Source organism: Callorhinus ursinus, unplaced genomic scaffold (genome assembly GCF_003265705.2).
Source record: "Callorhinus ursinus isolate GAN/ISIS: 27379988/994484 unplaced genomic scaffold, GSC_fseal_2.0 scaffold3, whole genome shotgun sequence".
In the NCBI taxonomy this organism is placed as follows: domain Eukaryota; kingdom Metazoa; phylum Chordata; class Mammalia; order Carnivora; family Otariidae; genus Callorhinus; species Callorhinus ursinus.
This window is the reverse complement of record NW_027397065.1, coordinates 27,282,672-27,309,622: the sequence shown is the minus strand read 5'-3', so window position 1 is coordinate 27,309,622 and position 26,951 is coordinate 27,282,672. Positions and strand designations below refer to the sequence as shown.

The window sequence follows — 26,951 nt, the reverse complement described above, 5'->3', positions numbered from 1 at the left end:
CTGTACTATACCTTGTAATTTTTTAGATTCTTCACTTGTATGCTTTAAATGCTTCCAGATGCCTTTAGTTTTAGCTGCTGTAAAATAGCTACTTTGTGTTATTTGATATAGAATTGTTTAAAAAAAACTCCATTTATTTATACAGAGACATTTATAATATTTTACATTCTTATATTCTGAATAAATATTTCTAATTCCATGACATACTTTAACTGTGTTCATTAAAGGGTGATAAGACTGTCCGTCTGCAATACTGTTGTACATGTAAATGTCAAACCTATGCTGCTTCACGTTACATTGAAAGCCCTAGTCAAAGCTGGGAACCAGAAGACACTACATTAGGTCAAAACAGCCACAGAACTCTCATTTATCACCAATTTCTATTTGGCTGCCTTTTAAAATTTGGTATGAATGGGAAGTTATCTACTGAAAAATCTTTTATCATTTTTAAAAATCAGGGAAACACACCATCAAGAACTGGAAGTGCAAGGAAGTCACACATGACTACAGGAAAGATGGCAAGCAGCTCTGCAACCCATCTACCTGTCCACTAGAGGGACAATGTTGTCCTGCAATTAAGGCGTCTCTCTGGAGGAAAGCAAAGTATATACGCTGGTGCCCCTCCTAAGATTTTAAATAAAAATTATCATATAACTGAGGTTTGTAGTGAAGAATGTATTTCTCCCATGATCCAAGGGCTGTTTGTTAAGTATTCTATTTGGAAAGCCTGGTTGGAGGACAACTGTTTAAGAAATACTGGATTGTATATATCTAACCAATTCTGCTTTAGAGCAATAACCAAACTGTTAAGTGTTTGAGATGGACAGTACATACCAGTTCTTTATTTTCACTTTTGCAGAGACACACTTTTAACAGTTCTTCCCATCATATAAACATACCTTTATCTCATACTTGTCATTTTTTATTGGTCCAAAGAGACAAAATATGAGTAAGTTGGAACCTATAATAACAAGTAACAGCAGCAGAAACCAGGTTAAGGTAGTAATTAAAACTGCCCAAGCAGCAAAATTTATTGATATTGCACTACAAACAGTCTAAATTTAACACGATAATATTTTTACAGAAAGCCAATATTTGAACAATCAACTGTAAAAATGTTTTAAAATACAAAAGGAAACCTTCATTCATTCAAATTGTATTCTGTAAGATAAAAGGTTTTTCATTTCTAAACTGGTGTTATTTACATCAAAAAGCTTTCAAAAAAAAAAAAAGAGAGTAACTGTTAAGACACAGGACTTTGTTCATTTTCTCAGGGGGGCATACAGCTGGCATTGCTAGTCCACTCTGGCAGTACAATAATCCTGCAAACATTTAAACTCACTGGAAATTCTTAATTTATGATAGTCACACCCAATATAAGTGAGAATCAGTCCTCATCCTTTGATTAACACTGAGGGAAAGAGACAAAGCTACTGTTTAGCCAGAATGTAGTAAATCCAGAAACACAATAAATCCAATTGAAAGGTTATCAATTTATATAACAACAAGGTAAACCCCACAGCTGTTTTGGGGTTCCTTTTCTACTCTAATTGACGACTGACCAAAACAAGCACCAGGAACTTCATTACTACCATAGGCAGAATTACTCCCAATGGTTTACTTACACAGTCTTTTTCCAAACATTAAAATGCCCTAGAAGGTGAAGTCCTAAAACGCTGATAATTAAGGCAAAAATTAAATGTTATATATCATTTCACATAACAAAAATGATTACTAAGAGTTCTAGTCACATTTACTCTAAAGTCCAGTTTTCTCAACATATTTAGTGAAACCATTTCAGGTTTTTTCTACCAGCTTTTGTAGGTCCCACATAAAATTTAACATGACTCAGCATAAATATCTTCACCTTCTTCAGACTAAAACCTTCTCCCAAGAAAACTGTTTTAAGACTACACATCTTCCTTGAACGTTACCTAATCTCTGCAGCATAAAAGACACTTCAAACCCTTGTTTTGGAAGTGGTAGGTTAAAAAAAAAAATTCTTACTCCCTTTCCCATCCAAACTAAACTGCATGAAAGACAATCTTATATAGGATTTCACTTGTTAATACATGAACTATAATTCCATTTGATTAATCATTTTATTCTGAAATAAGACTGTTTTAAGTTTACATTAAAGCCAACGGGTAAACCTTTAAATCTGAATTGTATATGTCAATTACCAAAGATGATTTTTATAAGGTATTAAGCTAATAAACTTCAAACACAATCATAAGAAAATATATATATGTGTGTGTATATTACAAAATGCGTGTGTTATATACACACATACATATATACAAAATAGTCCATGGTTTTATTTTCCTTCCCTGTTACTGAAGGAAAAGTCTGTAAGAAAATGCAAAGTCAGTTAGCTGTCTCTTGTCCTAACTTTGAAGTGAAATATGAGCAAAAAAGTAAAAGTAAAGACTCAGTTCTTCAGACACTTCTATTTGAAGTTAAAAGGTACAGCATCCAAATGCAAACCTAAAATGAACAACAGAGACAGCAGTGCGCTAGGACAGTAGTGAAATGCACAAAGAAACTCTTGTAGATAAGTCTTGTGCTTTTTCTATCAGTGCACATTATATACAGGACATGAAGAGAGCAAGTCCACTACTACTCATTCACTGCAAAAAGTATTAACATCTAACCAAACTGAGGAATAGTTACTACCTTGCTAAACTGCATTCAGTTGAGAACCTTTACTTTCATTTGCTGCCATCCATAGTTGATTCCAAAATTATCACAAAAGAATAAAAACCAAGATATTTTACAAAGAACTAATTTCTTAAAGCTTGAGAAATGACTAACAATGTAGATTTGTGCCCAGAATGTTTCACACCATAGTTTATAGCTAGAGATTATTTCAGAACCTCAGTGAATTAAAAGCAGATTAAATTAAAATGTTATATTCTACCTCAGAAAGTCCACAACCTAAGACTGTTACCTAAGACCTCTCAAGGACTAAGGACTAGCAGAACACTGCCCATTTCACCCCAGAACCACGGTTTCCTTTGTTCCCAATCTGACGGCTCCATGCACTGAGACCCAGAATGGCCCTGGTGTCCATAGCCTTCCTCTCTGCTTGTGGCCCAAGGGTTGAGTGAGATCATCTCTGAAGGGTAAGATATGATCACTGCATATAAATTCCCACAGTGGCAGATTTACCATAAGGATGTAGCACAAACTATCCTTCTACAGAAGGGACAAGATACAAAGGGCGGGTGGGATAGCGGTGGGCACTCCATGGCCTCTTCCTGGCTTCAGAAGCCAATAATCAAAACAACACCCAAACCCCTACAAGAGCCCTCCCACCAAAAAAGCAGCACATATATATGTTCAGGGCCTTACTCTTCCATTGGACTAAAGGACTAAAGAAGTCTACTAAGAGGAGGGTCCATGCAGGACGAAGTTACAAAACAAGGTAACTGACTCCTGCATCCAATCCCTTTCCCACAAGTGCCGTCGGCCAATACTACACAGCTAATGCAAGCACTCTGTCCGGGTCGATTCTTTTCAGATTGTGCTTTCAAGCCGGTACCACTGCTAGACCACCCCCTCTGCTAACCACAGAAGACACAAGACAAATGGAATCTCTTTACTAGTGATTTCATTAATCTGGGGACCAGATTAAAGATTTAATTATAAACATCTCTCAAAATAAAACTTCCATACTTTACCATAGTTTTTTATTTACATTTCTTTGTACTTTAAAGTCTAAGCAACTAAGCTGGTGGAAGCCAGCCCTTCAAGTCCACTCCCACATATGAGAGGTAGCTTTATTCTTTTCCCTAGCTTTACACTACTGTTTCAATAGTAAATGCTGTTTGTCACAAGACAACTAGATGGAAAGGTATGGCTCACCATTCAGGATGAACGTACAGCTACCTCATGAAGTGGTTATGTCACACTCCTGACCATGGCTGGCTGTGCTCTGACTTACGTTCCTGTAAGAAAGCAGAGCACTTCGGTGTGGCTGCAGTTATAAATTATCAGCACAGGAAGGACCAGACTCCCAAATACCGATCTTTAAAGTGAGAAGAAGTACTTCAGATTTACTGGATTGCTTGGCAACCGTAAAAAAATAATAACTTTATCCAGAGCTAGAAAACACTTGGTAATGGCCACATATATTAGACACTGCTTGGCCTAGGCAATGATCACGTTTCTAGCCTAATACAACAGACAGCACTCAAGAACTGGTTTATCGTCTAAAATTTCTTCCTTACACTCTCACTATAGCTATCTCCTCCCTTCAGGGCACTTTTGTTGTATAATAGTAATCTATCCTATATTTTGAAACTGCAATCCAGAACTTTATTTTGAAAGCAAGGGACAAAGCCTTTATTGCCTATTTGCAATCTGCCATCTTCAGGACACCAGAGTATAAACTTCAAGAGCAACTCAATTCTAGGAAGAAAAGGATGCTGATGCCATCATAATCTCATTTTTAGAGTTCTCAGCAACTATACAAATACACTTTAAAGTCTTAGGACAGAATATAAAATAAGGAACTCTAGCTAGGCTTTACCAAGCTATCAGAAATAAGGTTTAACAAAACTGTTGTTTTACTAACACCTGTCTACCCACAGACAGGTACTTAAAGGTAAAGGATACTGATACCTTCAGACAAAGTTAAGACTTTGTCTTGCTTATCATTAATCTAAAATTACATCAATACATATGGAGCCCCTTCCCCAGGCTAGAATATAATCCGAGTCAAAATTACTAAGTGACACTTTTCTTCAATCATAAAAATGTTAATGAATCTGACCTTGTAACTATGATTAATATGCAAAGAAAACACTGCCTCAGAGAACACAGAGACACAATAGATGTCGATCAAAACAAAATCTCAACAGGCAGAGGGAGGTACTGGTACAAAAATAAAGATAAAAAGCTAAGAGATATTATCATAGTAAGAAAAGTAATTTGGCCAACAGTCTAATTTTTATATTGACTTTGCTTACTGTTCAAGTTAACTGTTGGAAACAAACAAAAACAAAAGAGGGAGTTACGTAATGAAATGTTTTTAATGCATACATGCACTTAGACCTGAACTTTTCTAAAGACCACCATAATATGTTGAGCTTTATAATAAAATTTAAATGTAATCCCTGTGAAAGGATGTCATTCACTTAGATTTGAATTTTTTATTTGATATTACACACAAACTACTAAAGCCGTAAAAGACAAAGTACCAACCCAATCTTATAGAATAAAAGTATTTTTGCTATATTTTGCTATACATCTTCATTATCTGCACTTACTAATTGATATTTAATAGAAAAATAAGAATATCCAAAGCTCAAAGCAGCAAGCAGTGACCACAAATCCCTTGACAACAAAGGAAACTTGCTTTTATATATGAACATGAAAATCCAACTTAAGTTTCAAACCTCTTCAAATTTCACCCATGCTAAGGGTTCTATTCAGTTTATGTCTCAGGAAGAGTGTCACTGATTGAAATCCTAATACCATTCATTTGCTATTTCTTAACAAAAACTTGTGGAAGCATGTAAACTATACCCCTATCTTTTGGATAACAATGGTTAAGTACAAAAAAATTCATTTAACATCTTACAAATCATTACAGTTATACATAAAAGCACCTACAAATTTTAAAAAAATAAAAGATTCACAGTGCACTGAACCTTGGAACATGTAAGGTTGGAACATAAGAACATTTAAAAACTGGATTCAAAGATCTTTTTTTCCTCTCAAAGACATAAAACACAATGAAGCCAACACAACTACTCTTCTCATCTAGCTTCTTAAAATGCAGCACACAGAAGTAAATTATTGCATATTCAGCACACTCCTTTATCACTTGATTTCTTCAAACCATGCTAAAATTTCTCAAAGGAGAAATCCAGTTCTGTGCTAAGCATGGCCTTTCTCAAGGTAACCTGAACACTGAGAAACTAATACACAGGTTCAAGGGAATAAGTATAGCAGATGTACATAAAACAGGTACATCCAACTTATACATTTTATGCATAGTTAAGTCACATCACACACATAAACTTTAACTCACATCTTTTTTTTATCTCAAACTGTCAAGAGAGCTAAAAGCCTCAAGTTACCAAAATCCCATCCCAACAATACCCTTATTTTGTTCCACAGTGCATTAAATGAAGCAGCACAACAGCAATAACATTTAACCATAGTTAAACTGCTGTAATTGAAAAGAGATAATCTGTTGGTTCTTGAAAAGGCTCAACACCTTTAGAGGACATACTTCTGGTAACTAACTCTAATCTCTTTTGCTTTTGTATTAAGAGCTGAAAAACCCAACTCTAGGCACCAGAAAGACTGACCAAAACACTCAAAAAACAAAAACCACACAGACACACATAAAAAATCACTAAAAATTATATGGTTTCCAGATGACAGTAAATGAGTGAAAATGATTTACCTGCTAGGCAAACTAAGTTTTCACTCCCTTAACAATTTAATAGAAATCTGGAATCCTGGGACCAACTATAAATATGGCTCAAGGAGATCCAAGCAAAGCAGCTGTATTTCTGGAAAGAACAGTAAGAGCTTCCAAAAGCAATCATATAATGCATTTTTAAAAAGGTCACAGAAGGATTCACAAGTTTGTCACATTAAAAGATGCAGGATTATGAATAACCTAATTTTAAACACACTGCTGTAATCGTAAATTCTCCTGCTTAGCACCAAGAGGGTGACACTTTTATTAATAAATAGAATTTCTCCTTTAAAATCAAGCCATTTAAAAGCTAAAGCAAAGAGATACCAAGTGAATTCCTTACAATAGTACTTCTTCTGAAAGTCCCACTGGGTTAAATAGAACCCCTATTAAATAGGCTATCTATACAGAATAAAGATTTCTACAATAAAATTTACAAGCAGAGATATATTCTGTGGATACCACATGTAAAAAAAGATTTTTAAAACCCACATGGCAGATGCACACGCACGCATATGCTCACACACCACCCCCCCAAAAGAAATACCTTCAGTGAGGTCAGAAGCAGCCCCAAAACTAAAGCCCCCTTAAAGTTCTGGCGATTGTCCTCAATTAGAGCTGAAATTCTTCTTAAAATGGGCATTGCCATCTTTATTTAGATTTAAGAATCCTGAAAGAGCAAAATACAGTCCTAGAAGTGAGTTATGTATGTTACCTTCATGTTCTGATCGTCCCCTAATGAAATGCTTTATTTGTACTTGGATGAACCACATACCCCTTCCCTTCTCACTCCATCATCCAGGGGCTTCAGCATGCTCATAAAAGCATGTCAGTTTCTGCTGCTACTGCAAATTGGAACCTAATACAACATTAGTTTCCAGAGATCAACACCAAGATGCAATGTAAAACCTAATAATGTCAGTATTCCATTCATATTTACACAACTGTAATAAGAGACTAAACTTTCACAGGAATGAAACCATTGTACAATACTGAAGAGCTGGTGGCAGGACGGTGAAGACAAGACCAAAGCAGTTGCCACCAAAGCAGTTGCCGGGTCCCGGCCTCCTTGCTCCACGCTCCCCTCTCCCCACCACTCTCCCAGGTTCGCTGACTGCACAAGGCTCTCAACTCCAAGTCAGAGTGTACTTCCCACCTAACTTAGTCCCTCTCCAGGCTGAGGACTTTGTCTTTTAATGAAGTGCTATGTTCATTTTTAACATGAACATTACACAGTAGATGCTGGCTCTAAATAAAACCTTTCAACAAATCTCCCAGCAGAGGAGGATTAGAGAACCCGAGTGGTTAGAAGCAGAGAAATGCGCAAAATGCCACCAAAGCAGATGACCTGTGATCTTGACTTCTGTGACATTTTTAGCTATTGCATTCATTTAGTATTTGTGAATTTTAAGTTTCTTTTAAAAATGTCAACATAAGCAAACTCTAATTGCAGTCACTGTCATGGATAGATGGAACATTCCCATTAACTTGGCTACCTGATGATGACTCAAACACTATTTTCTTGACCAGAACACGAAATAAAATCACAATCACACAGAAAAAAATGCTCTCATAAAAAGCAACTTAAATTCGTTAGCCAAACACTGAAAAGATATATCTGTATAAAAGGTTATAACTGCATTTACAGTGCAAACTCATGTTTCTTTCTACTCTCTCTTCAGCAGAGAACGTTATCTTCAGAAACATCATTGCCTCCCTGCATTTCTTTAAAACACCTGAGAAAGGTAAGGCTCAAAGAGACACCCACTCAAATGCAACAGGTCTCTGATCCTGGGACTTCCACAACACATCTGCTGCTTTCAAAGGTCCAGGATTTTCATTATAGCATTATGGTCAAACTTAAAACTCAAAAAGGCTCTGGATGAAAAGGGGAACTTGCAATGACCATTACATGCCACAGACTGTCCCTCGGCATGTTCTAGCAACTGGTCTTCACCGGAGCAAGGCAAGTCATATACAGCATCTGTTTAAATAAATAAACAAACAAACTCAATAACTTTATAGTAAGAACTCAAATACTGCCCTTCCCACCTTTTGTTCTACAGGAATGCAGGTACAGTATATATTTTTCCTCACCACACTCTTAAATCTAACCTAAGCAGAACTGCCAAGATACTTTCCTTTCCCTAAACTGGGGCTCAACTGATTTTCTAATCTATGATTATTGATTTCCACCATTCAAAATCTAATCTCAGCCTTTAAGACCCTTACTATTCACATGCTTTCAAAAATAGGCATACTTTTGTCTACCTCCCATATTTGTTTTCTGTGCCAACATAAAGGGAGCTTCTTAAAAGATCAAAATGTAAGCACTGTGAAAAAAAAAAAGGCAAGCATTGTAAAGATTACAACTGTAATCTCAGATTTATAAAGAGTCTAATTCTAGAAAAATAAAGATGGAGCTTACCAAATCTCTAGGGAATATACTAACCTAAAGAAAAATCCAAATTTTCAAAATCATGGTCCAACAAAACTCCCAACTTACCAGGGTTTTGTTTTGTTTTTTTGTTTTAAAGGTAGAACAGAGACCTGACCAGGAAAGTGGATTGGGAACAGACAAAGAACCTGGGAGGTTCAGTCAGTTAAGCATCTGCCTTCAGCCCAGGTCATGATCTCAGGGTCCTGGCATTCAGGGAGCCCACTTCTCCCTTTCCCTCTGACCCTCCCCACTGCTTGGGAGGGAGCTCTCTCTCTCTCCAATAAATAAATATTATCTTTAAAAAAAAAAAAGGCTGAGACACAAAGAAAATTTCAAATGTTTCCCAGAACAAAAATCCTTTTATAATTCCTCTTCAAGACAAATTTTATATGTTCATACCATGCCCAACTAAGCTGGGTATATGAAGTTACAGTATACCTTCTTTTAATGTCTTCTTCCTGAACATATGGCTTTTTAAAGATTTGTAAAGTAACTGATTTCTGAGCTTACATTAATTAAACTATCAGCCTATCATGACCCCACCATACAACATGGCCAGAAAAATCTTATTATGGGAACTTCTACCTCCATATCTATGTATAACAAACTACTGATAGTTCCTATGACTTCATATTAACCTTAATTTTCCAAAATAGGGTTAAAGCATCTTTTAAAATAGTGTTTATCCTGCTTAAATCATAAACAGTACTGCAAGAAAATATGATAATGCTTCTTATTTCTTAGACTTTTCTATATGAAAGCCTGAAATTTAAATGGTGAATAATGTATATATCTCCTGCACAGGGAGATTTCACACAATTCAAAACATCACGTAAGAAAAGTCTACTGTACTTCCAAATGACGTCAGTTAAATCAATATTACCAAAGAACTTTCTACATTCATCACCATTACCTTCCAAATCAGATCAACACACCTACTCTTTATAACTGACAAAGGAAAAGCTCCAGATGTCATTTTAAAAAAAGCTATCCATAGTGCCTCCTTAAAAAGTTGCTCATTACCTCCTAAAAGTGGGAAATGTTGCCATTCTGAAGTTAGTACTCTTATATATATATATATATGAGAATGAGGTCTCCTCACCTTTACAATACTTGGTTCTACTCCCCTCTCACTAATAATTACTGACTTACAATGTTCAAACATAGCACCAAGGTTTGACATTCACACACAAAAACAGCACACTGAAAGGGAAAATCATTTCATCTTGATCATTTAAGGTCATTTTAGCGAGTTTCATATTTAGAGAACATGACCACACATTTGAACTCTGCAGACATGTACAACTCTTCCTGCTTATCTTTCACAGTCCATCATACTCTCAACTAAAATCAAGGTTAGGCCAAAACCAAATCAAATCCCACCAGAGATTTTAAAAAGAAAATGACTTGCCTGTTTCGAAATTATCCTGAAGTTTTCGTGGATGAAGTCTTTTTTCACATTTCTAAAAAAACAAACACACAACACACCAGTTGCAGTTATTCTACTTACTATAAATGAGAAGATATATGATCAAATTTCTCAGTAATATAATCACCATCCCCAGTCTTCCACTAGTATTTTTATTTAAGCCTAAAATTTTTTTTAGTTCTTGATTACATGTACAATATAGAAACACCAGAAAAAGAAAATTACTCATTAAATTTCTCAACCCAAAGATAATTAGGTATTAACATTTTGGCATATCTTTGTAGCTTTTTCTCTATGAAGATACTGTAAATTTTCATATAATTACTAAAAATTAAGTGGAATTATTCAGTACATAGGACTATTCTATAACCTACTTTTTTTAAAGATTTATTTATTTTAGAGAGAGAGAGAAAAAGAGTGAGCACATGCAAGTGGGGGAAAGGGGCAGAGGGAGAGAGAGAAACTCCAGCAGACTTCCCACTGAGCACGGAACACAAAATGGGGCTCGAGCACATGGGGCCCATTCCCACGATCCTGAGATCATGACCTGAGCTGAAATAAAGAGTTGGACAGTTGGACGCTTAACTGACTGAGCCACCCAGGTGCCCCAATCTACTTTTTAAGTGTAGTATACTGTGAACATTTTTGTGAATAAATATAAAACCACACCATCATTTTTAATGACTACATGGTAGTCCATTGCATAGATCTGTAATATCGCATTTAAAATTATATTCTTGGATGTTTAGACTGTTTCCATATTTTCATTATTCAAAAGAATAATGGGATGAACATTCTTTAAAATTTTCTTCTAGAGCAATAATTTAAGAACCTTTTCAGGCTTTCCATATAGTCAAGCTACTCTCTAGAAGGTTTTACCAATTAGTTATTTTTAAGTGTTGTCAAAACACTCAACAATATACAAATGGCTCTCTTTTCATCTGTGCCAATCTGACAGGAAAAAAGTATAATAGTAAAAGGCAAGTAATCTAACAGTAAACTGATCTTTTACATGTGTTTGCCCGTGAAATCAATACACCCCAAGTTAAGTAAACAGTAAATAGAAATTCAGGTAAAAAATGTTTGCTAAAACGTTAAAACTACTATTATCACCCATTATTAAAAAAGAAAAGTAGGTGAAACTACAACAAGAAAACTCAACATACAAATACCAGGACTTACAGAAAAGATAAGCAATGGAGACCCATTAGTTATGAACTGCTACTTTCTGGAGCACAGACTAAAAGAGTGGAAGTAAATGCCTTAAAATGCTCACAGTTGTCTGTCTGCAGGCCTAGTCTAAGGGCTATGGCACTGGCTTTATTTTTAATTTTCTAAATTCTATCAAATTGAAGGAAAAAAAATACACCGTGACGTTCTTCCCAACTTTCAACTTTATTAAAACAATACAGACTCTATTTAGAAAAATAGCCAAGGACTTGCTCTTTCTAGAAAGCAGAGTTGACTACACACTGTTTTTGCAGTACTAAAAAATATTTAAATACCCACATAAAAAAGCAAAAATCAGATGTGCAACTGAATCAATGTGACAAACCTGTAACAGAGTAGCCAGAGATTTTAAGTGAGCAAATAATGCACAATTTCACTCCATAAAATCTTATCAATATATCAATTCAATGTGCTTTGACAATGCCCTTGCTCCACTCCTAAAAATAGGGTGAACTGCCTTCTTTGAGTTAGAGCTTTAAGTCTTACCATCAAGGGATTCTGCTGCTTGGCTGGCTGGTTGTGGACCCCGTTTGTTCTTTTCTTTTGATTAGGTGAATCCTGATACTGTTTTCTGCCATTTCCCCTGATACTTTGATTCTGTTTTTCCAATGAGAAGAAGTAAAATGTAAACCTACAATATAATATAACAGGACAAAAGCATATACCCCCAAGATTATGTTTAGCTGGTTGAGTAAGAGTTTAGCAAAGTACCCCCAAATTTTCCTAAAGTACTAGGGAACCACATCATGTGTTTTCTTACAGAACATAGTGCTTCACAAAACAAGATTCCTCTAAAGGTACGAAATAGCAAATATAATGGTCCCTAGGACTCTTGTCTTATCCCATTTCTGCGTACAGATTTTCTTTACAATGCATGAGTTAAAAAAAAAAAAGGGGGAGGAGGAGAGAGGAACAAGTTTGAAAACCTTATGCGACTGTCAAAATAACCTCTCTGTGAGGGGAATGCAAAGGTACATTGGCCACAGTTCTTAAAACAAGAAATATATAGCAGATGTGATCAACTCTTACCCTAAAATCTGCTTTAAATTATTAATAAACAAGTAAACATTTTTAAATTAATAATCTTTTATACAAAATAAAGACTGTTTTTTTTTTTAAGATTTATTTATTTATTTGATAGAGGAAGAGCAGAGAGAGCACAAGCAGGGGGAGAGGCAGAAGGAGAGGGAGAAGCAGACTCCCCACTGAGCTGGGAGCCCAACGTGGGGCTCGATCCCAGGACCCAGAGATCATGACCTGAGCCAAAGGCAGATATCTGAGCCACCCAGGTGCCTCAAAGAGTGGTATTTTAAAAACTTAGGCCATTATCTCTAAAGTTAGACCTAAAGCCTAAACATGCCTTAGTTGACATTTTGCAACTGTATATTTAACAGTTAATTTTCTTACCCCCCCAAAAATCTAAGTTTAACTTAAAAAATAAAGTTTTTAAACATTAATTTGTCCCTAGAGGTCTTAATAGGACAACTAGTTAAGAAGACTAAAACAACGTGAATAAAATAATTATTTTATTGCATTTTTTAAAATATCAAAATATATTTGTTTATATTCTACCTACCTACAAAAAAAGTTAAGCAGTTCCTAAAACAGCTTGAAAACAATAGGCTTTTTTTTAAAGTTTTTATTTCAACATGGGGCTCAAACACACGACCCAAGATCAAGAGCTGTGTGCTCTTCTGACTGCGACCCAGGCATCCCAACAATAAGCAAACTTAAATAAAGAATGGTAAGGAACAGAGAACAAACTGATGGTTGCCAAAAGGGGGATGGGCAAAATGGGTGAAGGGGAGTGGGAGATACAGGCTTCTAGTTATGGAATGAATAAGTCACAAGAATAAAAGGCACAATGTAGGGAATATAGTCAATCACACTGTAACAGCGTTATACATACGGCGGTTTTATGGTGACAGATGGGAGCTACACTTGTGGTAACATACAGAGATGATGAATCACTATGTTGTGCACCTGAAACCAATGTAACATTGTCAACTATACTCCAATTTAAAAAAAATCATTTTTTAAATAGTAAGGAAGGGACACCTGGGTGGCTCAGTCGGTAAACATCTGCCTTTGGCTCAGGTCATGATCTCAGGGTCCTGGGATCGAGCCCCGCAATCGGGCTCCCTGCTCCGAGGGGAAGCCTGCTTCTCCCTCTCCCACTCCCCCTGCTGTGTTCCCTCTCTCGCTGTCTCTCTCTCTGTCGAATAAATAAATAAAATCTTAAAAAAAAAATAGTAAGGAAATAGGTTTACAGAAACTCATGTTACACATACTTTTAACTCCATTTCATTCATTCTGCTCTTCCTGGTATATTTTAGTGTGGTAGAAGAAATATAAAGTTTACCACTATAACTACTTTTAAATGTACAATTCAGTGGCAGTAAGTATAGTCACAATGTTGTGCAACCACCACCAGTATCCATCTCCAGAACTTTTTTCATCATCCCAAACAGAACCTTTATATCCATTAAATAACTCTTTATTAACTTGTCCCTCAGCTTTGGTAACCCTAAGTTAATTTATATCCATAAATTTGTCTATTGGGTACCAAATATAAGCAGAATGGTACAGTATTTGTCAATGGTGTGACTTATTTCACACAGCATGTGTCTAAGTTTCAATGACCATGTTGTAGTATGTGTGTGTTATAATTTCATTCCTTTTTACAACTAATATACCTCTGTATGTATATTCTGTTCATTTGTTAATCTGTTGACGGACATGTGGGCTGTTTCCACCTTTTGGCTCTTGTGAATAATGCCGCTATGAACACTGGTATACAAGTTACCTGGTTGAGTCCTTGCTTTCAATTTTGTGAGGTATATACCAAGGAAGTGGAATTGCTGGATCACATGGTAATTCTGTATTTAACTTTTTGAGGAACCACCAAACTATTTTCCATGGCAGCTGTACCATTTACATGCCCACCAAAAGTGCATGGGATTCTAATTTCTCCACATTCTTGTCAACACTTGCTATTTTCCTTTTTTTTTTTCCCTTATTACAGCTATCCTAATGGATGTGAAGCAGTATCTCAGTGTGGTTTTGATTTCCATTTCTCTAAAGACTAATGATGCTGAGATTCTTTTCATGTGTTTACTGCATATATTCTTTGGGGAAATGTCTATTCAAGTTGTTTGCTCATTTTTTAAATTGGGGTTTTTCACTAATGTGCTTGTTGGCCTCGCACAGAGGTCATGCTAATCTTCTCTGTATCATTCCAATTTTAGGATATGTGCTGCTGAAGTGAGCACTAATTGGGGTTTTTTGTTATTGAGTTAGAGGAGTTCTGAATGTTAATCTAACATCAGATATGTGATTTGCAAATATACTCTCTCATTCTATGGGTTATCTTTTCACTCTTTGAGAGTATCCTCTGATGCACAAGTTTGTAATTTTGATGAACCCAGTATATTTTTTAAAAGAATGAAAACAAAGAAGAGTGGCAGCCAAATGCATGGCTAAAATGGTAAAGACAGATAATGCCAAGAATTAGTAAGGATGTGCAACAAGTGGAGCTCTCATATATTTGGCTGGGGATAACTTGAGAACAGGCATATACAGTGATTCAGAAATTCTGTTCATTACCTATACACAAAAGAATGCTCATCAAAATATACGTACAGAAATATCCATAGCAGCATTGTTTGCAAAGCCCAAAACTGGAAATGACCAAAATGTCCATTAAGAGTAGAATGGATAAAGTGTGGTATAATCATGCACTAGAATACAACACAATAATAAACCCTTCATTGATGGCATATATACCAAAGTCAGATGGTACTTTTTCTTACTTACTACACTGTATTTATACTAAACTGTAAAGGTTACGAAAGCTGCGCTTCAAATCACAAGCCAGGAACACAGAAGTCTGATCAACAATTCAGAGCTCTGTAACTGTTACTATGCAATTCTTCAATTCAGATACATTTCAAAGTCAAATCTAAAGTTATGAAAATCTTTAAATGTATTATCACTCACCTTTGCTTTTAAAAGGTCAGACATTTCAGAATGATTATTGTATGGCTTTTGCTGCAGTGGTTGCCTGTGCTTTACCCACTGGTCACCAGGAGAACCTTCAGGAAACAATTGCTGACTGTGGCGGAATTTGGTTCGACTACATCAAGATTTAAAAAATAAAAACCAGATCACAAAATTTTTACTTAAAATTCTTCTAACACCTTGACAGTTTACCTTACAGATCACAAACTTTACTTTCTTATTTACTGTCTACCTCCCTGCAGTGGAATTCAAGTTCCATAAGGGCAGGGATGCTTATCTGCTTTACCTACTGCTTTATTCCCAGCACCCAGAAAAGTGCCTGGTGTTCACTATTTCTTGAATGAATGAATGGTGTTATTTTTATTTTTAATCCCAAACTTTCCTAAATTATCCATATTACCTCCTCCCTATAAGTGATTATACCTTTAAAAACCTGAAGAAAATAATTCTAAATTTAGTTGAAACAAACAAATATAAGTGGATATTCGTTCTTATTAGGGGAGACAACTCATTCTCAACCAAGATGTCTGAAGTGTGGAATTTGATCCTACACAGGTCGGTTATAAATCCCTTCCATGCTAAAAGAGGATCTGAAAATTTAAGCTATATTCTAAAGCAAAAAATTAAAGGGCCCAAGACAATAGATAAGCAAATTAAACAAAGGTCTGTGAAAGAATCTGATTGTAAAAGGTTGTACTCACACAGTAGTTTGTAATAAAGAAATGCCATTTTATAGTACTGCTTACATGTATAATAACAGTCCAGAGTCACTGATCCAAAGAACTGTACTACAGTGATTGTTTCTGAATATTTCAGCGTTCTTCTCCTTTCCCATTTAAAAATTATAATAAAATTGCAGCAGGCCTACTTTCTTGAGACAAAATTCAGGTATTTCCTCCAACACATCATCACAGACATTAGTCTATATGCTAAAAACATACCATCTTGCCTAAGAAACCTGAAATTTGGTTCAAGTTGCTTCATAATGTCCTTACTCCACTCTCCAAGACCACAAAGGCTTAGGACTAAAAGATATGGGAGTCACATCACACACTATGGTGGACAGAGTCTCCCAAACACGAACAGTCATACCACTGTTTTCCAAACACTGTCACGATTTTGTAACTTTTTAGTAGTATGTTTCTTTTAAATCTTAGCTACACTCCTATTTTCCTATAGTGTTCCATTTATGTCTAGTAGTATATAATTCGGTGATTATAATCACAGGTTCTGAAAGGCAGAAATGACTCTCAAGGCATTTAGTCCAAGTTCCTGTCCTCATAAAACCCAACTAAGATGGAATATTCCCTATGTATTTAAAAAAATATTAACTCTAAATACATAGGGAATATTCCATCTTAGTTGGGTTTTATGAGGACAGGAATATTAACTCTAGGGCGCCTGGGTGGCTCAGATGGTTGAGCGTCTGCCTTCGGCTCAGGTCATGATCCCAGGGTCCTGGGATCGGGTCCCGCATCGGGCTCCCTGCTCAGCGGGGAGCCTGCTTCTCCCTCTGCTTCTCTCTCTGTCTCTCATGAATAAATAAATAAAATCTTTAAAAAAAAAATATTAACTCTAGATGTGGTTTGTTCCTGTTTAATTTTTGAAGCCCTCAGACAGAATCAGAACATCTAAATTAAATAAAATGTATAATGCAACCAACTCTCTGAAACATACATAAGTTCTAGCAAGCTTATTACAAATATATATGCTTATTTAACAAAATTATTTGCTCAGCCTACTCTATAATTGCAATTTGGATATAATTAAGTGCCAACCAAGAAAACGTTCTTTGTGGTTCCTGTCCATGTAACAGTCACTTTTTACAGTACAACAGTCTTTATTAGAGAAAGAACAGCAGCAAGCCCAAGTCTTCACAGTTCTATCTTTCTGAACAAATTATACATCAGCATTCCTCATCTCCCCTATACAAAAACAGACCTCAATATATCCTCCATTCAACAATCTTCAGAGACTCAATTGTCTCTGAAGTAGGATATGAGAACAGAGAACAATAGCAACACACACAGTGGCAGATTTTTTTTCTTTTCCTCATGTTCTATCTACCCATCTAAAAAGTTGGTACCCTCTTGTGTATACTATTTTAAAATGTGCCTGAAGCTCCTTTCCAACTCCAATTAACCTTTTTCATCTCATCAAAAACCCTTTAAAAAATTTTTCTATTATCTCTAAGACCAGTAGCAAAATAATACACTACAAAAAGGAATCCAATACTTCTGTAAACTTCAGAAGGAAAAGGCTACTGCATTAAAAACTATCAAAGTAGGAATCCTATGAATATATTTCTTTACCTCAATTTTTCCACAGTGGGTTTAGCTGGTGTGCTACCAACTGAGGAAAATCCATTGTCACTGTCTGAGGAATCTCCAAATCTCCGCGAAAGCCAGTCCCTTAGTGGTCTATGGAAACATTAAGAATTCACTCTTAAAACCTAGCTAACGTAAAAAACGACCAGAATTAGTTTTGTACTTCAAGAAATAGGAACATACCTGATAAAGGGAATGGCCATAAAAAATTTGTTAGGTGCCAAACCAAGTTTGGATTTCGGGGTCATATCATTTCTATGACAGGGCAGTTTCTCAATGGAGAACCACTCAATGTTCTGAGACACAAAAAAATAATTCATTTAGTTAATTATCATCAAGGAGTTTCTAAAAGCAATTTCCTACTTCATTCAATTGGGATACTGTCCAGCAGCCTGAAAATACTTCTCAATTACATACCCGAATTTCTCTTCTGGTTTTCGGGTTAAATTTTGTGTCTTTTGGAATTCCTGGAATGATGTACAAACGAGCAAGCTGGTCATTGATTCGAAGTTCAATGTAATCATCTTTACAAATATAATCTTTGATGTCAAAACCAGTTTCCTCAAAGACCTGGAAATAACAAATTTAGATGATGATTTTCAATTGTTGCTGTTAGATCTCCAGTTTGTTAAAATTTATTTCAAAGCAAAAACTCAGAAATATCCAGGCAATTAAAGGCATGAAAACACAAGGCAAGAAATCAAAATATTCTAGTATCTAGTTCTAGCTCTGAACTGTTCAACTATGGATAAACCCTTTTATATATCTAAGCCCAAGTTCTTCACCTATTTAATGAAGGAAGATGTGTGATACTGTGATTTACAAAAAGAAATATATATTATTTGATCTTCATCTCCTTTCTGATACAAAGCTCCTAAAACCCTTGGAATTTCCTAAGCAATGAAAACAACCAAAGTACCTTTTGTCCGTGTTACCAAGGTGACTTTTGGACCCCGCCTAAAGATGGGAGGCTGATTGCCAGGACAATAAACCAAGGGATCAGAGGATTAGAACTTTCAGTCCACCCTCAACCCCTACCCCACCTCCCACCTCCATGAAGGGGAGAAAGGCTGGAGACTGAGCTCAATGGTCAACAGCCAATGATTAAATCAACCCTGCCTGCATAAGGAAGCCTCCATAAAAACCCAAGGAAGTGGGGGGACACGACTTCCGGGTTGGTGAACGTGGAGATTTGGAAAGAGTGGTACACTAGGAGACAACACAGAAGTTTTGCACCCTTTCCCCATATCCTGCCCTCCGCAGCTCTTCCATCTGGGGGTTCTTGAGTTATATATCCTTTTAAATACACTGGTGATCAAGTAAGTAAAATGTTTCTCTCAGTTCTGAAAGCCACTCTGGCAAGTTAAACCCAGGGAGGGGGTCTTTGGAACCTCCAATAGGTTAGAAGCACAGACGACAACCTGGACTTGCAAGTGTTATCTGAAGTAAAGGGTAGTCTTGTAGGACTGCGCCCTTAACCTGTAGAATCTGATGCCATTTCCAGGTAGACAGAGTCAGAACTGAGCTGAACTGTAGGACACCCAGCCAGTATCTGACAATTAGTTGTTGGTGTTAGGAATGCCACCCCCCGCAACACAAACACATTATAATTAAGTCTGGAACTCTTAAAATGTTAGAATACAGCAGCAGTTCCCAGTTTGTGGAAAGTACATACTGGGACCACATATGGATTTTATTTGTAGCATCTACAAATCTACACGTACGCCAAGCTACAGACTAAAAATTGCCTTACACATATAAAACTATTTTGGGGGCTCCTAGGTGCCTCAGTCGGTTAAACATCTGCCTTCGGCCCAGATCATGATCCCAGGGTCCTGGCAAAGAGTCCCGCATTGGGCTCCCTGCTCAGTGGGGAGTCTACTTCTCCTTCTCCCGCTGCCCCTCCCCACCCTCTCTCTCTCTCGCTAATAAATAAAATCTTTAAAAAAAAACCTATTTTTGAAAAATGAAAACTGAATTGTGATTAATCCTAACATTTAAATGGACAGATTCCAAAAGTACAGCTACAACCCCATGTGGGGGGTATGGGGGTGGGGAGGTGAATGCAAAAAAAACTGAAACCAGTGAAATAGACTTGTGGTTCTAAAACTGCCTTCCCTCAGCAGTGCCTCAAGGGCTGGAAGAGGAGGAACTAGGGGAACATATATCTCAGGAACTGATGTTACATCTAACCTTCACCTCTTCCCTCAACCAGAGAAACCATATTTATTCTGATTAACACACTGGGCTTCTGTATAAAGTAAAAAAGCACTGGTCTCTTCTGGCCTTAAAGTTCTCCTTCAAATAACATTTGTATTACTCTGACAAAGGCCTTCCCAACTTCACTCCCACCAATCAAAAGGCTTTGAATTCTCAGTGGCTAGAACCCACTGTGGATCTTTTACACATCCCCAGTTCCTCCCCTTTCCTCTGGTTTCAGCATCTCTTAACCAACCAGTGGGACAGAAGATGTTAACACACATGGACAGGCCGGAATCTCTTACAAGATACAGGTATGAAGGAGCTATTTCTACTCATTGTCTCTTCCCTGTCAGTTCATGTACCTCTTTCTACATTCCTCGAAAAAGGCACTGCTATCCTTCTCCCAGACATGTGTAATCTAGGACTCCCAATTTAAGCTCCTCCATGACACCCAACTCATTTCTGTCACCATTTCTGTAAACCCCTAAGTATGCTAAACCTCCTATTCTTCATTAAAAAATTAAAAAAATTAAAAACTAGATGAAGGGCGCCTGGGTGGCTCAGTCGGTTAAGCGTCTGCCTTGGGCTCAGGTCACGATCCCAGGCTCCTGGGATCGAGCCCCGCATCAGGCTCCCTGCTCTGCGGGAAGCCTGCTTCTCCCTCCCCCACTCCCCCTGCTTGTGTTCCGTCTCTCGCTGTCTCTCTGTCAAATAAATAAAATCTTAAAAAATAAATAAAAACTAGGTGAATATACTCACTTAAAAAATGTTCTGTGGTATATAGAAAATGAGAAACATTATTTGTATTTCCTACTTCTGGAAATGTCAGACTGGGTACCTAAAGTACATATGTGGTGTTGAAAAAAAGGAAGCTCTCTTGTCCTGTGTTTCTTTATATCTACATCAGGCATTGTAGGTATACACAGAAACAGTCTATTAAAGGTGGTCAGTACATTCAAACACAGCAAAACTATGTATCTTTTCAGAATAACATTCTGAAGCTCAGTGACAGAGGTTTTATACCTCCCCAAATCTTAACATTTATATACACAAGACAATGTAATTAAAACCATCATGTGGATTTATTCTGCAACGCATACATGCTATCTGATGTTTCCATTAAAGCAAAATCCAGATGCTTTAGTTTTCCTTTTACTTAAAACAAAGGTCTACTACTCTACTGCTTGAGACAGAGCTTAAAAACATCATTTTTGATTATAAATCAACCTTGACGGATATTAGATTTATAACAATTAAGACTGGGGCACCAAGAAAAAAAAAAGACTGGGATACCTAAACAGGAAACTGCTTCTCTTCATCAAAGGGAAGACATAAACCACAAGACATTCACAATACAATCCAGAATATATTGGAAAGTCCTATGAATCAATTAGACAAGTAACCCAACTTTTTAAAAGTGGGTAACATATAAATGGGTACTTAATCAAAAAAACATTCAAATGGCCAATAAGAACATGACAATGTGCTTAAAATCCTTAAACTTCAAGAAAAAGCAAATGAAAAATACAATGATAAAGCATTACATTCCCATCAGAATGGCTAAATTTTTAATTGATATAATTAACAGATAACATTCTTATATTAGTTTCAGTACAACACAATGATTTGATATTTGTATATAGTATAAAACAACCATAAGATTTTCTGTACTTTTACTGAGATATAATTGACAAATATCACTGTATAAGCTTAAAGTATACAGCATAATGCTCTGACTTACATATATTGTGAAATTACCACCTTAAGTTTAGTTAGCAACCCTCACCTCATATAGATACAGTAAAAAGAAAAGGCAAAGGGATTTTTTTCCTTGTGATGAGAACTCCTAAGATCTACTCTCTTAACAACTTTCACATATATCATACAGCAATGGTTACCTATAGTCATTATGCTGTATATTACATCCCTATTACTAATCTATAATGGGACGTTTGCACCTTTTGACCATGTTCCTCCAATTCTCCCTACCCCCCATCCCCACTTCTGGGAACGACAAATGTGGTCTCTTTTTCTGAGATTGGTTTTTTGTTTTTTCTTTTTAGATTCCACATGTAACTGAGATCATACACCATTTATCTTTCTCTGACTTATTTCACTTAGCATAATGCCCTCAAGGTCCATACATGTTGCACAAATGGCAAGATTTCCCTGATAATGGCTGAATAATACCCATTTTGTGTGCAGGTGTATGTATGTATATATACACCCCACAACTTCTTTATCAACTGTCAATGGACACTTAGGTTGTTTCCATTTCTTAGCTACTGTAAATAATGTTATGACCATGGCTACAGTATCTTTTCAAATTAGAGTATTAGTCTCTTTTAAATATATTCCCAGAAGTGAAATTCCTGGATCATATGGTAGTTCTATTTTTTGAGAAACCTCCATACTGTTTTCCATAGTGGCTACACCAGTTTACAATCTCACCACCAGTACAAAACAGTTCCCTTTTCTCCACATCCTTACAACATTTGTCATTTATCTTTTTGATAATCAGGCCACTCTAACAGGTGTGAGGTGATATCTCATCATGCTTTTTTTTCTCCCTCTCATTGCAGTTTTGATTTGCAATTTCCCTAATGACTAGTGATATTGAATATCTTTTCATCTACCTGTTGGGTCATTTGTATATCTCCTTTGGGAAAATGTCTATTCAGGTCTTTTGCCCATTTTTAATTGGATTATTAGGGGGTTTTTTGCTATTGTGTTCTAGGAGTTCTTTATATATTTTGGGTATTAACCTCCGTAGTTTGCAAATACTTTTTTCCATCCTATAGGCTGTCTCTTTACTTTGTTGATGCTTTCTTTTGCTGTAGCTTTTCAGTTTGATGTAGTCCCACTTTTTTTTAAGATTTTATTTATTCATTTGAGACACGGAGATGCAGAGAGAGAGAGAGAGAGCATGAGCAGGGAGAGAGGCAGAGGGAGAGGGAGAAGCAGGCTCCCCACTGAGCCAGGAGCCTAACGTGGGGCTTGATCCCAGGACCCTGGGATCCCGACCTAAGCCGAAGGCAGTCACTTAACCATCTGAGCCACCCAGGCACCCCGTCCCACTTGTTTTTTATTTTGTTGCTCATGCTTTAGGGGTCACATTCAAAAAGCATTGCTAAAACCTATGTCCATGAGCTCTTTTCCTATATCTCCTTCTAGAAGTTTCATGGTTTTGGGGCGCCTGGGTGGCTCAGTTAGTTAAGCGACTGCCTTCGGCTCAGGTCATGATCCTGGAGTCCCGGGATCGAGTCCCACGTCAGGCTCCCTGCTCAGCGGGGAGTCTGCTTCTCCCTCTGACCTTCTTCCCTCTTGTGCTCTCTATCTCTCATTCTCTCTCTCTCTCTCAAATAAATAAATAAAATCTTTAAAAAAAAAAAAGAAGTTTCATGGTTTTAGGTCTTACATTTAATTCTTTCATCCATTTTGAGTTAATTTTTATGAGCGGTATTAACACAGGGGTCTAGTTTCATTCTTTTGTCAATGTCTAATTTTGCCAGCACCCTTTATGGAAGAGACCATCTTTCCTCCCTTGTGTTTTCTTGGCTCCCTTGTTAAATATTAGTTGACCGTACATGCTTGGGTTTATCTCTGGGCTCTCAATTCTGTTCCACTGATCCATTTTTCTGTTTTTAGGTCAGTACCATGCTGTTTTGATGATGAAAGCCTTATTAAGTACAGCTTGAAACCAGAAGTGTGATGCCTCCCACTATGTTCTTCTCAGGATTGCTTTGGCTATTCAGGGTCTTTTATGGTTCTGAACAAATTTTAGGACTGTTTTTTCCTGCTTCTATAAAGAAATGCCACTGAATCTTGATATGGATTGAACAGAATTTATAGATGGCTTTTACCAGTGTTGACATTTTATTTTTTTTTTATAAGATTTTATTTATTTACTTGACAGAGACAGATACAGCAAGAGAGGGAACACAAGCAGGGGGAGCGGGAGAGGGAGAAGCAGGCTTCCCGCTAAGCAGGGAGCCCAATGCGGTGCTTGATCCCAGGACTCTGGGATCATGACCTGAGCCAAAGGCAGACGCTTACGACTGAACCACCCAGGCACCCCTAGTACTGACATTTTAACAATATTAATTCTTCCAATCCATAAACATGGAATAAAATTGTTGAATTTCTCATGGAGGCCTGGATAACCAGAACTCTCATATGTAGGTGGTAGGAATGTAAATTGGTACAACCACCCAGAAAACTACTGGCAACAGGTTTGCACCTTCTTTATGACTAAGCCACACCTAGAGAAATAAAAGCTTAATAATTACCTCAACGAAGACAGACAAGAATATTTACAACAGTTTTATTAATAATAGCCAAAAGTGGGGTGCCTGGGTGGCTCAGTCGGTTAAGCATCTGCCTTCGGCTCGGGTCATTATTGGGTCCTGGGACTGAGCCCCACACCAGGCTCTCTGCTCAGCAGGGAGTCTGCTTCTCCCTCTCCCTCTGTGCCTGCATGCTTGCTCTCTCTCTCTCTCTCTCTCAAATAAATAAATAAATAAATAAATAAATAAATAAAGTCTTGAAAAAAATAATAATAGCCAAAAGATGGATACAATCCAATGCATAAGAGATAAAGCACTGTATCTATCTGTACACTGGAACACTAAAGAGCAATAAAAAAAAAAAACCCAACTACTGATATATGCAACAATATAAATGAATCTCACAGACTTATATCGATCCAAACACAAAAAACAAAGTAACGCACAATCCTTTTCTCTTTTTTTAATATTTTATTCATTCATTTGAGAGAGAGAGAGAGAGACAGTGAGAGAAGGAACACAAGCAGGGGGAGTGGGAGAGGGAGAAGGAGGCTTCCCGCAGAGCAGGGAGCCCGATGTGGGGCTCAATCCCAGAACCCTGGGATCATGACCTGAGCCGAAGGCAGATGCTTAACCGACTGAGCTACCCAGGCGCCCCGACACAAAATCCTTTTAATATGTAGCCCAAGAACAAGCAAAACTAATCAATGGTGATAAAAGGCAAAGTAGTGGTTCCCTCCAGGAGGTGTGAGAAAACTGGCTATCGACTGAGAAGGGGCAGGAAAGAATCTTCTGAGGTGTTGGCAATATTCTATATCTTGATCTGGATAGTAGTTTCAGATATATACATACATAAAAATTATTAAACTGTTCTGATTAGCTTCCTTCCTTGAATAGTATTTATAATCAGAAATAAGTATACATACCTAGTCATGTAAGTCTGTATGTGAGAAACTATGCTGAAATTGAATAGTATAATCTAAGTTCCTTGTGAGCAAAACCTGTTAACTTTGTGTTACAAATAGTATCTAACTAAATACATGCTTAATAAAATAAATATTGAGGGGCAGTTAGGTGGCTCAGTCAGCTAAGGATTGAGCCCCACTGTCAGGCTCCTTGCTCAGTAGGGAGCCTGCTTTTCCCCTCCCTCTGCTTGGTGCTCCCCCTGCTTGTGCTCACTCTCTCGCTCTAATAAATCAGTAAAATCTTAAAAAAAAAAAAAAAAAAAGTACTGAAGAAGACTGAGGAACTTTTTCAAATTAAAGGAGACTGAAGATATGTAATAATTAAATGCAAACACAATATCCGAGCCTGGAAGAGAATCCTGTCTGGGGAAGGGGGTTGAAACTGCTGAAAAGGATCATAATGGGGCAATTAGGAAATGTGAACATTAAATGCCCACTAGATAACAACACCTCCCAATGTTAAATTCCTGAATTTGACAATTACACTATGATTACATAAGAGAACTTCCTAGTTCTTAAAACTTACATGCAGAAGTATTTAGGGATTAAGGTGCATGATGTCTGCAATTTACTCCTAAATTATTCAGCAATAAGAATAAAAACCAAGGGATATCTGGGTGGTACAGTCAGTTAAGCATGCGACTCTTGGTTTTGGTTCAGGTTGTGATCTCACGGTCATGAGATCGAACCCCATGTGAGGTTTCACACTCAGCTTGGAGTCTAGACTCTCCCTCTGCCTCTCCCCACCATGTGTTTATGCACATGCGCGCGCATGCACGCTATTTCTCTCTAAAATGTATAACTAAATCTTTAGGGGAGCCTGGGTAGCTCAGTCAGTTAAGCATTTGACTCTTGATTTCAGCTCAGATCACGATCTCAGGGTCATGAGACTGAGCCCCGCATCAGGCTCCATGCTCAGCAGGGAGTCGGCTTGGGGATTCTCTCTCTGTCCCCCCCTCACCCTGCTCCTGTGCTCTCTCTAAAATAAATAAATAAATCTTTTTAAAAAAATAAAATAAAAACTAGGGCACCTGGGTGGCTCAGTGGGTTAAGCGTCTGCCTTCGGCTCAGGTCATGATCTCAGGGTCCTGGGATCAACCCCTGCATCAGGCTCCCTGCTCAGAGGGGAGTCTGTTTCTCCCTCTCCCTCTGCCCCTCTCCTGCCACCCCCACTTGTGTTCTCTGGGCTCTCTCTCTCAAATAAACAGGTCTTTAAAAAATAAAATAAAAACCATATGCAAATATATAGCAAACGTAATAAACCAAATATTGCAAAATATTAGCAGGTGAATCCATTCTTTATTTTGCTCTATACTACTTGAAATTATCTCAATATTAATACCTTTAGTGCATTCAAATAAGTACAGTGTGCTTAGTAAGTTAACAGCTACCATCCTATGCATGGGTTTCAGAAATTAATAGAGCAAGCACTGCTCTTTAAGGAGCTCAGTCTAAAAAAGAAAATAATTTTAATAGGGCATACATGCCAAGAGGTAGTGGGTACTATGGGAATACATAACTAAGCTCTGGGTTAAGGTGAGGTGTGAGTTGTGAAATGGGGTGGTCATCTGGAGAAGGTGTCGTGGACAACATCCTATTCCGCTGGATACACC

The 26,951-nt window shown here is 37.2% G+C and overlaps 1 protein-coding gene and 1 non-coding gene across 2 annotated transcripts in view; both read right to left on the bottom strand.

Moving 5' to 3' along the window:
• Positions 1–994: 994 nt before the first annotated feature.
• Positions 995–26,951, bottom strand: part of DCP2 (decapping mRNA 2) — a 55,973-nt gene continuing 30,016 nt past the window's right edge. The window contains exons 5-11 of the mRNA XM_025866895.2: positions 18,303–18,455; positions 18,069–18,181; positions 17,871–17,978; positions 15,538–15,673; positions 12,025–12,135; positions 10,291–10,342; positions 995–8,423 (exon numbers count right to left, since the gene is read on the bottom strand). Of these exons, the coding sequence (XP_025722680.1) occupies positions 8,260–8,423; positions 10,291–10,342; positions 12,025–12,135; positions 15,538–15,673; positions 17,871–17,978; positions 18,069–18,181; positions 18,303–18,455 (837 nt within the window). The 3' untranslated portion in view covers positions 995–8,259. The remainder of the gene's footprint in view (positions 8,424–10,290; positions 10,343–12,024; positions 12,136–15,537; positions 15,674–17,870; positions 17,979–18,068; positions 18,182–18,302; positions 18,456–26,951) is intronic.
• LOC112820473 (U6 spliceosomal RNA) lies at positions 14,704–14,810 on the bottom strand. Its single transcript, XR_003207146.1, has one exon. It is a non-coding gene; the product is annotated as a U6 spliceosomal RNA (small nuclear RNA).